The 14,991-nt window shown below is 39.7% G+C and overlaps 1 protein-coding gene across 7 annotated transcripts in view; it reads right to left on the minus strand.

Annotated features, from left to right (window-relative positions):
• Positions 1 to 14,602, minus strand: part of LOC124041947 (aspartyl/asparaginyl beta-hydroxylase-like) — a 28,791-nt gene extending 14,189 nt beyond the window's left edge. For 4 of the 7 annotated variants that reach the window (XR_006840016.1, XR_006840015.1, XM_046360143.1 and 1 more), the window contains exons 1-4: positions 7,172 to 7,318; positions 5,898 to 6,053; positions 5,510 to 5,554; positions 4,722 to 4,790 (exon numbers count right to left, since the gene is read on the minus strand). Coding sequence is in view for 5 of the 7 variants with exons in the window: in XM_046360143.1 (XP_046216099.1) it covers positions 4,722 to 4,790; positions 5,510 to 5,554; positions 5,898 to 6,053; positions 7,172 to 7,238 (337 nt within the window). In the remaining 2 variants the exon portion in view is untranslated. Of the gene's footprint in view, positions 1 to 4,721; positions 4,791 to 5,509; positions 5,555 to 5,897; positions 6,054 to 7,171; positions 7,319 to 9,110; positions 9,335 to 14,406 lie in introns of those variants that run through there. The other 3 variants (XM_046360144.1, XM_046360145.1, XM_046360146.1) reach the window with 3 other exon arrangements.
• Positions 14,603 to 14,991: the final 389 nt, after the last annotated feature.

Consider the following 14,991-nt stretch of genomic DNA (forward strand, 5'->3'; position numbering starts at 1 on the left):
TCAACAAGCTTCAATAAACTAACACAGACAAGAGACAAAGAAATACCATAATGAGGAAATACACTTCAACAAGCTTCAATAAACTAACACGGACAAGAGACAAAGAAATACCATAATGAGGAAATACACTTCAACAAGCTTCAATAAACTAACACGGACAAGAGACAAAGAAATACCATAATGAGGAAATACACTTCAACAAGCTTCAATAAACTAACACAGACAAGAGACAAAGAAATACCATAATGAGGAAATACACTTCAACAAGCTTCAATAAACTAACACAGACAAGAGACAAAGACATAATGAGGAAATACACTTCAACAAGCTTCAATAAATAACACAGACAAGAGACAAAGAAATACCATAATGAGGAAATACACTTCAACAAGCTTCAATAAACTAACACAGACAAGAGACAAAGAAATACCATAAGAAATACACTTCAAAAGCTTCAATAAACTAACACAGAGACAAAGAAATACCATAATGAGGAAATACACTTCAACAAGCTTCAATAAACTAACACAGACAAGAGACAAAGAAATACCATAATGAGGAAATACACTTCAACAAGCTTCAATAAACTAACACGGACAAGAGACAAAGAAAGACAAAGAAAAATCAACAACTTCATAAATGACAAAGGAAATACACTTCAACAAGCTTCAATAAACTAACACAGACAAGAGACAAAGAAATACCATAATGAGGAAATACACTTCAACAAGCTTCAATAAACTAACACAGACAAGAGACAAAGAAATACCATAATGAGGAAATACACTTCAACAAGCTTCAATAAACTAACACAGACAAGAGACAAAGAAATACCATAATGAGGAAATACACTTCAACAAGCTTCAATAAACTAACACGGACAAGAGACAAAGAAATACCATAATGAGGAAATACACTTCAACAAGCTTCAATAAACTAACACGGACAAGAGACAAAGAAATACCATAATGAGGAAATACACTTCAAGCTTCAATAAACTAACACGGACAAGAGACAAAGAAATACCATAATGAGGAAATACACTTCAACAAGCTTCAATAAACTAACACGGACAAGAGACAAAGAAATACCATAATGAGGAAAAATACACTTCAACAAGACAAGAGACAAAGAAATCATAATAAATAAACTAACACAGACAAGAGACAAAGAAATACCATAATGAGGAAATACACTTCAACAAGCTTCAATAAACTAACACAGACAAGAGACAAAGAAATACCATAATGAGGAAATACACTTCAACAAGCTTCAATAAACTAACACAGACAAGAGACAAAGAAATACCATAATGAGGAAATACACTTCAACAAGCTTCAATAAACTAACACAGACAAGAGACAAAGACAAAGAAAATCAACAAGCTTCAATAAATAACACAGACAAGAGACAAAGAAATACCACTACACTTCAACAAGCTTCAATAAACTAACACAGACAAGAGACAAAGAAATACCATAATGAGGAAATACACTTCAACAAGCTTCAATAAACTAACACGGACAAGAGACAAAGAAATACCATAATGAGGAAATACACTTCAACAAGCTTCAATAAACTAACACTGACAAGAGACAAAGAAATACCATAATGAGGAAATACACTTCAACAAGCTTCAATAAACTAACACAGACAAGAGACAAAGAAATACCATAATGAGGAAATACACTTCAACAAGCTTCAATAAATTAACACAGACAAGAGACAAAGAAATACCATAATGAGACAAAGAAATACATAATCAACACTTCAACAAGCTTCAATAAACTAACACAGACAAGAGACAAAGAAATACCATAATGAGGAAATACACTTCAACAAGCTTCAATAAACTAACACAGACAAGAGACAAAGAAATACCATAATGAGGAAATACACTTCAACAAGCTTCAATAAACTAACACAGACAAGAGACAAAGAAATACCATAATGAGGAAATACACTTCAACAAGCTTCAATAAACTAACACGGACAAGAGACAAAGAAATACCATAATGAGGAAATACACTTCAACAAGCTTCAATAAACTAACACAGACAAGAGACAAAGAAATACCATAATGAGGAAATACACTTCAACAAGCTTCAATAAACTAACACAGACAAGAGACAAAGAAATACCATAATGAGGAAATACACTTCAACAAGCTTCAATAAACTAACACAGACAAGAGACAAAGAAATACCATAATGAGGAAATACACTTCAATAAAACAAAAGAAATAAACTAACACGGACAAGAGACAAAGAAATACCATAATGAGGAAATACACTTCAACAAGCTTCAATAAACTAACACGGACAAGAGACAAAGAAATACCATAATGAGGGAATACACTTCAACAAGCTTCAATAAACTAACACGGACAAGAGACAAAGAAATACCATAATGAGGGAATACACTTCAACAAGCTTCAATAAACTAATACGGACAAGAGACAAAGAAATACCATAATGAGGGAATACACTTCAACAAGCGTCAATAAACTAACACGGACAAGAGACAAAGAAATACCATAATGAGGGAATACACTTCAACAAGCTTCAATAAACTAATACGGACAAGAGACAAAGAAATACCATAATGAGGGAATACACTTCAACAAGCTTCAATAAACTAACACGGACAAGAGACAAAGAAATACCATAATGAGGGAATACACTTCAACAAGCTTCAATAAACTAACACGGACAAGAGACAAAGAAATACCATAATGAGGAAATACACTTCAACAACTTGAGGAAATACACTTCAACAAGCTTCAATAAACTAACACGGACAAGAGACAAAGAAATACCATAATGAGGAAATACACTTCAACAAGCTTCAATAAACTAACACGGACAAGAGACAAAGAAATACCATAATGAGGAAATACACTTCAACAAGCTTCAATAAACTAACACGGACAAGAGACAAAGAAATACCATAATGAGGAAATACACTTAAACAAGCTTCAATAAACTAACACAGACAAGAGACAAAGAAATACCATAATGAGGGAATACACTTCAACAAGCTTCATTAAACTAACACGGAATGATGAACAACTCAAGTAAAAAAAAATACAAATATAATTCCTGCTAAGTGGATAAATATGTGTTGTGGTTAGGACCCTAGGGCATGCAGTACTGTTGTTGGAAAAAGGAGACAACCATCTGTTGTCAAAGTGCAACTGTTCATTGCATAAGTTCGTAGTTTGCTGGGTATTGCAAGCAGTCTTCTCAGTGGAAATGCACATATCCTAGAAAAGCATTATTCAGTCTGGAAAGTGCTCCAAAAATCTTGAAGGCATAGTCTTCGTCCCTCTATAGGAAATCTTCAAAAAGAGGCTTGAGGGGTTGACTGTGCCATGATAAAACCCTTTAAAAAGTATTCTACTAGGGATTGGTGATTTTAAGGAGGGGTTTTCCACGAATGCTTGCTCCTCAAGCAATGGAAAACAAGTCTAAAGGAGCAACAAGTTGGGACCTCATACCAAGAGGGATATGGCTACTGGTTACTGGTTGTGGAGACCTAAGATCACACAACCCTTTCGCAGAACCTCGTCAGTCTGAGAAGTGCCAGCAGTTTCTTCCTCCTCCTCCGCTGTTCCCTCCTCATCCTCAAATGGTTCAAACGGGTTTATGAGGCCATAGAGGAAGGTGAAGAAGCCTTGAAACCAATCAGAGCCCTCCTCCGCTAACATATCCAGGACCTCCTCGAGGGAGTCCGAACTTTCCTGACTGCCATCTTTGGTCAGGCCTACGCAAAGAGGGGAAAACAAGGAAAGAGAGGAAGGAAGGGAGAAAAGGAAAGAGGAGAAAGATGTGGTAGAGCAGGAAAAAAGGAGGAAAGGAGAGGGTGGAAAGTTTTAAGCGAGGTTAGGCAGCAAGGGAAACTATATGTAGGTCTAACGTCGCATGAAGCAGAGTTAGAAACTAAAGAGAGGAGAGGATAGCAATAGAAGAGCCTAGAGAGGGGCATGCAGAGGGACTCTACAGAATCTATCACTAGCAGCAGGGGGACAACAGCTGTGCCAAACAGGCAGTGGTCTGGGCGACAAAGCAGAGCAGGAGTCTTTATGGCAGAGAGCGGCAGAGGAGACAATATCAGAACATGGGACCACCTCTGGAGAAAACACTCCTGAAGTAAGTTCTCTCCCTTTTGTTTATAAAGAAAATAGCAACTTTAAGATATGACAAGCGACTTTGAGATGAGAGAACACCACATCTACGTCCTTGTTAAGTTATTCTTAAAGCATGCAGCAGTTTGGCCATGTGCTATTTGTTGTGCATGTCTATTGATAAACGGATGTCGTGTCAGTGGTGTGGGCCTGAAACACAATGGTCAGCATGGAATCCATTTCCAGACACCATTTCACACCATGCACATGCAGACCTCGTGGATTCATTGTTCAGTTCATTTGGTACAATTGACTAAAATAGTCTCGTGGTAGAGATCTGATAAACCAAAGTCAGTCATGCAAAACAAAACCCAAATCAGTTGGTGGGAGGAGCTGCTCATTGGAATGGGCTCATTGTAATGACTGGAATGGAATCAAACACAAACGATATGGAAATCACATTTGACTCTGTTCCATTTCTGCCATTCCAGCCATTACAATGAGCCAATCCTCCTATAGCACAGCCCACCAGCCTCCTCTGATTATCACACAAACACGTCAATAAATAACAATCCAGTAAAATCGATGAACTTGCCTAGTAATACTTTAGCATCCTCCACATCGAAGTCACCATCTCCATCGGCGTCATAGGACGAAAGTTTACCTAGCAAAGAAACAGGAGCCAGTCTTTAGCCACGGGCCAGTGGGGGTTGGGTATGAATGGTGAAATGAGGGGGATAATACATTATGCCATTGAATGGAAAGCGGGATGGGGAAACAATAGCATTTAAGTTATAATAACATGTTCATGGCCAATATTCTTACATGATTATTAGTATAATCATTAACATTCATTTATGCATTTCCAGAAGTTACATTGTTAAATTGCTATTAATTTTCATTAGCAATGTTATCATGAGCAATTATTTAAATGTTCATACTAGTGTTTCTGGTAAAATCACATTAGCATTATAGTATCATGTTAGCGTTTCAATATTTATTTACTTTTAATTATGAGGTATAATCACAACATAGCGGGGCTAAGTATTATTTTTATAAATTGTCTAGCTCAGCATTAAAAAAGCAAGGAAAATATTATTTTGCCAGCTTTGCATTACATTTGTTCATTTACATTGCATTGTATCTATGGCAGTGGGAACGTATTTAATTTATATTAATAATTAGAAATACTGTGTGAAGGTAGTCTTTCCTATGATGTTAATTTAAGACTTAAAATTAGTTATCTTTTCTTCGATAAGAATAGAATCAAAAGCAAGTGATTAGATGACATGTATGGGAAACAAATGGATTATTTCAATTAGGACAGGAAGGTTAGTGAGTGAAATGGTTGAGGGGGCATGATCATAGGCACAAATATCATACCTTGCAGTGTCTCAGAGAGGGTACTGTGCATGTCCTTTGCCTTGGCTGCATGCAAGATTAAGACCAGACGAAAACATTCACATTGGAGAAATTACATTATTTAAACATGAATCCAAACATGATTAGTGTACAGGCATATTGCGAGCCACACACTGAGCATGTGCACACATGCACCAAAGGTAAAACAACGTCAAGGTTGAAAAGTTTAAAGTTCAATGTTAAAATGCATCAAAGCACTCAGTATCACTTTGGGTTATTACTCAATGACGTTGTGACTGGCGAAGGCTGAAAGTTCCGTCAACAGGCTGACAGGCTGCTTGCTGTAGCTAGTAGGAAATGTAGCCTTCCTACAGTTAACAGTTGTTTTTCGTGTTAAGGTGTCACTTACCGATGGTGCCTTGGTAGTCGACCAGGTCGAAGTAGACGACGGCCACGGAGGTCCAGACCCCCAGGAGGGCCAACACCATGAACCAGGTGAAGAAGGAGCTTCCACCTGCTCCCTCAGGCTTCTTGCCATTCTTACTGGCTAGCTGTGCTTTGCCCTCTGTAACGATGGGCGAGAGAGAAAAGAGTCAGACCTGAAGCCAATACTGTACAGGATAATGGCTACACACAAATTCACACAAACGCAATTTGTTCCATTTGAGTTGTGAGATGGTCAAAATACAGGCCTAAATGTTATCCCAATCAGAAAGCCTTTGTAGTTAAAAGAAGCTGACAGCTGAGAGAGATACTGCACCATAATACTTTGGATTATATGTTGTTTTGTTATTGCATTCATATACAAAAAAAGGAAGTAAATGGGTAAGAATAGAGAAAACCCACTGACTACCTCTTTGCCACTTACAAGAGCAAATGGTATATAAAGTATTGCCTAAAAAGAGCACGAAAACTAAATGAATGTCACAAACCTCACGAGGATTAAACATAGGCCGAGAGTTTTCAACTAACTGAATTATAATTCAGTGTGTGAATGTTCAAGCAAAAGCCCAATAAATATATGAATGTCCTTAGTGAGGCAACAAGACAAAATCAGTAGAGTAGCTAGTTATTCTGGGTGCATTTGACACTGTACACAGAGCACTATGGGTAAAAATATCAATGTATTCGAAGAGATGGCAATGGAAGAATGAACAGGTGCCGAGTCCCCTACCCTCAAGCTAGGTCAAACCATTCACACATAGGCAGATGCACCATATTCAGATACACAGCACCTGCTCATGTCAATGTCGTGACAGTTGTAAAAATATGTCTCGGTAAGTCCCAACAAAATATCCCACTGCCCTCTGTCATAATTAATGCACCTATTAGTCAACTTCACTTTTTTGCAAATCCATCCACACACTACAGTTTCTGATGTTTCATTCTAAAAAGTTAAATAAAGTTGTTCTACATCTGCACCAAAACCAACCCAAAAACTCAATCCTTTTCCACAGAGCGGTATCCTTTGTTCTTCTCGTCCCTAAGCTGAGCAGAACAAAAGCCAAAGTATTACCCCAAGGTCTGGACCCCTCAGAAAAAACGGTTTCTCAAGGTCTGGACCCCTCGGTGTCTCTACCATCACCAAAATCAGATGCCACTGGTCGAATCAACATATATGTATACATCTATATATTCCTTATTCCGGATGAAGTTGTTATGTGGCAGAGTCGCTCCATCTACCTTCGGTCTGTTCAACAACCACCGCGGGTTCAAGCACCCGGGTGGGTTCGACTATCGGCTCTTCCATCTGTGCAGACTGCCCTGACCAGTCCGATTGGGAAAAGCCTCTGTGCGTCTCTTATCACCCTTATACTTCCTTCCCCCAAACCTCTGTGCCCTCCTCCTCTTTTTGTTCTTGGCAAACTCAGCCGGAACCTGATATGGGACCTGAACCAGCAAATAGGGCTATTTTTAGAGCTGTCCTCTTGTCCAGCCAGAAGACATTCAGGCACTCATATGGAGAGGCTCTGTTAACGCCATACCAATGGGACATTACCCAGCATCCCTCTTGGCTGTCATTATAATGCTGCCTCTCGGGCTGGGAATTGCCAGGGACCTCACGATATGATATTATCTCGATACTTAGGTGCCAATATGATTTTTACATTGCGATTCTCACAATTCAATATGTATTGTGTATTGCGATTTGATAATGCAATGTTATTGCGATTTGATGTTCCAAACTTATTGCTCACTATATGCCTGCTGTAGAGAGAAGAGACAGCATGAAAAAAGTAGTTTTGATCAGTCATGGAAATAAAAGTGATGAAAAAAAGTTTGGCTCACTATTTAAAAATGGATGATCAAACTAGCCTTCGCTAATGCTACTTTGCAAAATAATTATGAATCAAATTGATACTGTATAGATTCGCCCCCCTCCCCCATCACCAGCTGCCCCCCACTCCGGTAACAATAGAACAGCATCAGGTAGAGAAGGGGAGATCTTTACTAGGAGAACTGGCTGACACCTAATCACACACACATACTGCCATGTGATTGAGCGGACTGAGGGAGAGGGATTTAAAGGCTACAGGCCTCAGGCCATGCAAATCCTGGCTTTCAGTGACTTTGCCTGGTTGTCAGGGGGATACTCATTAGTCCTACATGGGCGGTTTAAGTAGGCTCAGAGAGTGTGGAAGCATTTCAAAACTGCCGACTACTCTGCCTACTCAGGAAATGAGGGACAACGCCTTTCACAAATGTACCTTACCTGTCACAAATGCACCTTACCTGTGACATAGCACAATCTGCTGAAAAACAGTGTGCAAGTTGGGGGAAGGGGTTGGGTTATTTTTTGTGTTAAATGTTGCTCATCCAGAACATCCCTCGTATGACCACAAATCATAGCAAGGAACAGCAAGCAAACACATAAATGCACAATGAGCCACACATTGCCAAGCACACATGAAAATCACATTTAAATACTTGGGAGGCCGTACAAACTGTAGAAACAATCAACCACTAGGCAGGCTAATCTGTCCGAACCCTGGTCACTGTCCAAACCTTGGTCAGAAAGTTGTTGGTCATGTTAAAACCAGAATTTTTCGCACTATTTTCATCTGTTTGGTTTAAAGTATTTGCTACTCGATGTAGGCATACAGTTCTGAACACTAAGCCTACACAATATTACAACAGAATGAAAAAAGCCTAAGTAGGCAGACAAACTTTCTAAACAGTTTGCAATCCTCATGAGAACATTGGTACTGACAATCCTGAAAAGGGTGCTGCCCTAATCTAGCAGACCTGGTTCTCATGTCCCCTGAGCCATTTGTGCAGGCGTTTACTGCACACCATTCCCTACCAACTCTCTGGAGAGCCTCATAAACAACTCCCCCCGACATTTACATTGTAGTCAGTTAGCAGATGCTCTTATCTAGAGCATTCATCTTAATATAGCTGGGTGGGACAACCACATATATCAGTCATAGTAAGTTCATTTTTCCTCAAAGTAGCTATCAGCAAAGTCAGTGTTCGTAGGAGGGAAAAGTAAAGATTACCAACTGAATGTACTACCTATCACAGACACGTATTAACACACACACACACACATCCTCTGAAGCAAAAATAACATTTACAGTGTGAATGTATTCAACACACAAGCACACCACACGCACCGTACCGTGTCTTTCGGCTGAATGCTCCATGACCACAACACCCCAGTAGTTCCACTCTAACCTCTTTTCAAATGTTTAGTAAGTTAGTTGGAGGAAACGGACTCCTTCTCCCTGTTCTCGGTCTCTGCTTGTCGTTTGTGAGTACATATTGTTCAGTCTGAGCTTACATAAGGATCCTGTGGAATGTCTGCTTTGACACACTCCCCTTCTTTTCTCTCTTTCAAACATACAAACACACCCTCAAAACACACACCATGACATTTTGGGACAGAAATTGGTGGCTATTGTCAAGGTGACAAGTTAATGTTACTCCCGTCCTCGACCCCCCCCACCCCCAGACTCTCCCAAGGCCAGTTTGATCTAATCATGATGTGTTCAGTTTTCCAGAGAATGCCCTCAGGTTATAACCATAAAACCTGCTTGGTATCCATCCCACACATGATGCCCCACCCTCATACACCTATACACTGTAATGGTTTGGTTAAAAGGGCCAGTCCCATGTCACCAAGTCCACAGATAGTAGAGTTAAAAGAGACTCCAGACCAGATACAGGGTTACCATATTGCTGAAAACTCCTTCTAAACACATGGAGCCAACACACTAGTTTGCATGTATAACCAAAGTGACCTTTAGTGATACTACTCACATTACCAGTAACGTAACATCATTGTGATAGCATTATATAGGCTATGTGGGAACATCAGGAAATTAGCCTAACAATGGTGCTTAGTTGAAATCTAAAATGAAGTGTTGCACGGTATACCCGAAACATCTGTACTTTTTCGACATTAGAACACAAAAAAACGATTAAGTACTAGAAATATTTAAAACTTTCGGTACGTCTGTCAAATTTGTCTCGTTGTATACGGAATACAGATTGAGAGGATGGAATCTGCTTCTCATGGGAGCAGTAGTAAGCTAGCCAGGCTACTTGTCTTCTCATGGGGGCAGTAGTAAGCTAGCCAGGCTACTTGTCTTCTCATGGGGGCAGTAGTAAGCTAGCCAGGCTACTTGTCTTCTCATGGGGGCAGTAGTAAGCTAGCCAGGCTACTTGTCTTCTCATGGGGGCCGTAGTAAGCTGGCCAGGCTACTTGTCTTCTCATGGGGGCAGCAGTAAGATAGCCAGGCTACTTGTCTTCTCATGGGGGCAGTAGTAAGATAGCCAGGCTACTTTTCTTCTCAAGGGGGCAGCAGTAAGATAGCCAGGCTACTTGTCTTCTCATGGGGGCAGCAGTAAGCTATCCAGGCTACTTGTCTTCTCAAGGGCGCAGTAGTAAGCTAGCCAGGCTACTTGTCTTCTCATGGGGGCAGTAGTAAGATAGCCAGGCTACTTTTCTTCTCAAGGGGGCAGCAGTAAGATAGCCAGGCTATTTGTCTTCTCATGGGGGCAGTAGTAAGCTATCCAGGCTTCTTGCGCATGATGCTGACAGCACGTGCTAGCCACTTTTGAGAAGCAAGCCAAACTTCTGGCTTCAGAAGCTAATTATATAAATACTTTGCTTAGCGAGCAGATGAGGGCCAGCCCACCAAAACAACTAAGCAAAATATGTTACAAAGCAGTGCAGTGCAAGGGAGGTTGAGTTCCAAAACAACATTAAAAAAAAACAATTTCACACATGACATTTGCATTATAACGTTATTCTACTAGCAACTGAATTCAAATTATTTTTGAGTGACATTGTCATGAAAATATCTTTAGTATGAAATTCATGTGAGCATTTTAAATAAGATTACAACCCAAAAGTCATGTGAAACACTTCACATTTGTCTGGGCTTGCTAACGCCTAGGTATAATAAGAACTAGAGACCGTGTCCAAGATGTCAGATCTAGTTTTAAACGTAATCTACTCACGTTCACATACGTTGATTCATGGACCATCTATATCCGGGTTGCATTCATTTTAGGTAACTTTTACAAATAACCAAAAAATATATATACTTCTTTTATTTATTTAATTAACAAAGTTGTGCAACACCCAGTTCCCCCGTGTGAAAAAGTAATTGCCCCCTTACACTCAATAACTGGTTGTTGTTCCACCTTTAGCTGCAATGACTGCAACCAAATGCTTCCTGTAGTTGTTGATCAGTCTCTCAAATCATTGTGGAGGAATGCAGAACTGCTTTAACTCAAAGACATTTGTGGGATTTCAAGCATGAACTGCTCATTTCAAGTCCTGTCACAACATTTCAATTGGGATTAGGTGTGGACTTTGAATCGGTCATTCTAAAACTGAATATTTATTGCTTTTTAACCATTTTCATGTAGACTTGATTGTGTGTTTTGGATCATTGTCTTACTGCATGACCCAGCTGCGCTTCACCTTCCAACAGAACAACGACCCTAAGCACACGGCCAAGACAACACAGGAATGGCTTTACGACAAGTCTCAATGTCCTTGAGTGGCCCAGCCAGAGCCCAGATTTGAACCCGATCGAACATCTCTGTAGAGACCAGAAAATAGCTGTGCAGCGGCACTCCCCATCCAACTTGAGAGGATCTGCAGAGAAGAATAGGAGAAACTCCCCAAATACAGGTTTGCCAAGCTTGTAGCGTCATACCCAAGAACACTCGAGGCTGTAATCGCTGCCAAAGGTGCTTCAACAAAGTACTGAGTAAAGGATCGGAATACTTATGTAAATGTGATATTTCTGTTTTATTTTAAATAAATGCGCAAAAAAAATAACTGTTTTTGCTTTGTCATTTATGGGTATTGTGTGTAGACTGAGTAAAAAAACGATGCATTCCAAAAGTCAAGGGGTCGGAATACATTCCAAATGCACTGTGTGTGTGTATCTATCTATCTCACGGTGGTACGGGATATATTAACTAACAGGTTATAAACAATGCTATTACCACATCACATAGGTTGTAATATAGCTTCTCTTCCTGACCTGGCATCCTTCGTGACTTCATCCACGCACCGCTACTGTCGAAATACTAAACTTGGTATCAAGGTCAAAATTCTAGTATCATGACACTAAAAATGAATATTTTTAAAGGCAAATAGCTAAAATCATCTCAAAACCATATGACTGACTCTCCATAAAGACTAGCTTGTCTCTCCTTCAATAGTTGTAGAACCCCAAAATGCACAACCATAGTTCAAACTGAACAAACCGTGTCCAGGCTCTGAGATGCAGCAGGCCTACATACTGTATGCAGGACTCTAGCAATAAAATGGGCAGATTAACTCTAATCCAAATATTGATACTTCTGTGTTATCAATTCAATAGCAGTAAAATTAACTCAAGCATCAGTGAGGGCAAAAACAAACAACTTCAGCATTGCTGAAGAGCATGTGCAAAGTTTATACAACATTTTCCAATCCTGACACTCTTGTACAAGTAAGCTAAAACAAAACATCCCATACAAACAAGCTCACACCACACATGCAAGATTATTCCTCAAGAATAGCATTTAGTTTGGGGTAAATACACTGCAAAGAAAAAACATGTTCACACAGGTCAGGGCAAGCAGTTGTTGCCTTTACCAGTTCTTTGGCCTTCGTCCAATTAAACCAAGCATCTGAGAGATGAGGAAGCCTGGGATGGGGCAATTTCATTTTTTAGAAATATCAATTTGATAATACATAAAATGTCCATGGAAAACCATTGTAGAATATCATTGACAATCAAACCTCTAAACAAACAGTATGGTGAAAGAACGCACATTCAAAAGAAAACATTTGAAAATATTTGGTTACATACATTATTAGATTGCTCATAAAGAACAGCATTTGACTTGGCATATACTTTTACCTGCTTATTACATAATCATAAATGCAGAATCGAAAACAGCTTTCACTTTCATGTATCAATAAGTCACATCCCTATAGCTATAGGCAGGCAGTTCATAGTCAGACGTTGGGCAGTGATTATATGAGGCCTGTTCAGGGCGGTGCAACGTAACCAATGTTAACTCATAAAATGTATGACAGATGCTTCTCGGTCGTTTAGAACAGTAAATGATGTCACCTCGACATATTACACTACATTTCTTTCTGCAACTTCCTGATCAACGGTCAACATACATGAAGGAGGAGGCGGCTGTCTTGTGAGATACTCTGATAACTGTACATAATGTTCCAAAGTAAAAAAATAAAAACATCATTCTACCTTTATCACTGGACATACGACGTGTGTTGACCCATCTTCAACTCATTTGCAACCACTAAATTGATATAACGTTTGTAATTCATTTTTTGATTATCATATTTATTTAAAGAGTACAAAACAGTGGACATCAGGCGTTCTGTATCGGATGAATGAAGTCATTGGATTTAGAAATACATTTCTAGAAGTAGCCTAGCCTATTGTAGGAAGGGCACTGAAACTGATGTTATGAGATTATGCCAACATTTTACTATGTGCAACACATTCTACGACTACGTCATATGCCAACACACATTTCGGGTACACTTTTTTTACGGCCACGTGTCACAATGCAACTGGAGTTTTGCAAAGGGGACATACATTTAGCATGACTCGTAGGTTACATGTAAAGCCCGCGCCCCCTTGCAGTCAGGCTGCCCTTAAACCACTAGTTAACGTTTAAAGTATGGGGCTCAGACCACGCCATTGTAACTTATTATCTTGATCACTTGTGGGGAACGGCGCCATATTATTAAAACGTCTCCATAGGGGTCCTGGTTTGAAATCGCGACGACGATAGAAGCCACGTGTAACCCCTCCCACGTTCTTCCATTATTGACACGTGAACACTTGGAGAAATGACCGAAAACGAAAAAAGGGGACGATACCCTCGTCTACTGATGTAGTTTCTGTTGTAGTCTACGAGGGATATTTTTAATTGGCCTTGCTGCGTACAATGGCACAATTGGGAATGATAGGACTCAAAGTCCTCATTAGTGCACGAGCCACTCAATTTTAATCAAAAATTGACCTGGTACCCTCTCAAGCTATGCTTCTCTGCAACCTGACGAATTGCAACAATGCTTCAAATCGAACGAATGAGCCTCGTCCGTTATACAATGTAGCAGAGAGGCAAAAGCGCCTATCACCTGGATACAAAGACACTTGTGATGTTTACTATAACTCGACAAATGTATAGTTGGTGGTGACTCCATAAAAAGGGACACAATTGTTTGGGAACTTTTTGGGTATATTGTGGACGTTGTGCTACATCTTGTCCAGTTATGAGTCTATAGTATTGTAGGCTAACTTGCATTGCCTAAATGAAAAGATAAATCTTGCCGGCCGATTAACTTTCTAAGGCCTTCTGTAGCCAAGTGAAGGTTGGCTGCATGCACCACTGCCATTACTGAAATTGAAATTACGAACCTTTCAGTTTCTGTCCTCGTGGGTTTTTCTTCGTGACCATGGCTATTCGAAGTTGCTTGAATTCAAGTGGAAATTCAAAATTAGCGAGCGTCACTGTCAATTTCTTGCAATAAAGGTGGCCCAGTAGAAATCAAATCTCTCTGCCCTCATAAACCGAAGCCCATAGCAACCCCGTCGACTTTTGAGTGACTGCGCCCTCAGCCAGTGAGGGTTTTACGAAGACAAGATGGGCGGAGAAAGGGAAAATGTCCTCCAATTCGCTTTCAGAGGATGTTGTCTTATTCAATCGTGTGGATACCCGCAGGTTAGAACCACCTCGTCAATGGTCATGTCTAGATGGGATACAGTTTTTCCTCGAATTTGACCTCAAAAGGTTTTCGCTAACCCTAACCTTAACTATTTTCCTAACCTTGACCGAATTCTCCGGAGCTGATACGTTAATTATCCTAATCTGCTGCGTAAATTCTCGTAAACCTGATACATAAAGTCAATTTTGACAAAAGTTGTATCCCTTCTAGAGAAAGACTTCGTTCATGCCCGTTTTTTTCTGTACTGGAACGTGGCAAGATAGAATAATAAATCCAT

The sequence above is a fragment of the Oncorhynchus gorbuscha genome, linkage group LG08 (assembly GCF_021184085.1).
Source record: "Oncorhynchus gorbuscha isolate QuinsamMale2020 ecotype Even-year linkage group LG08, OgorEven_v1.0, whole genome shotgun sequence".
Classification (NCBI taxonomy): domain Eukaryota; kingdom Metazoa; phylum Chordata; class Actinopteri; order Salmoniformes; family Salmonidae; genus Oncorhynchus; species Oncorhynchus gorbuscha.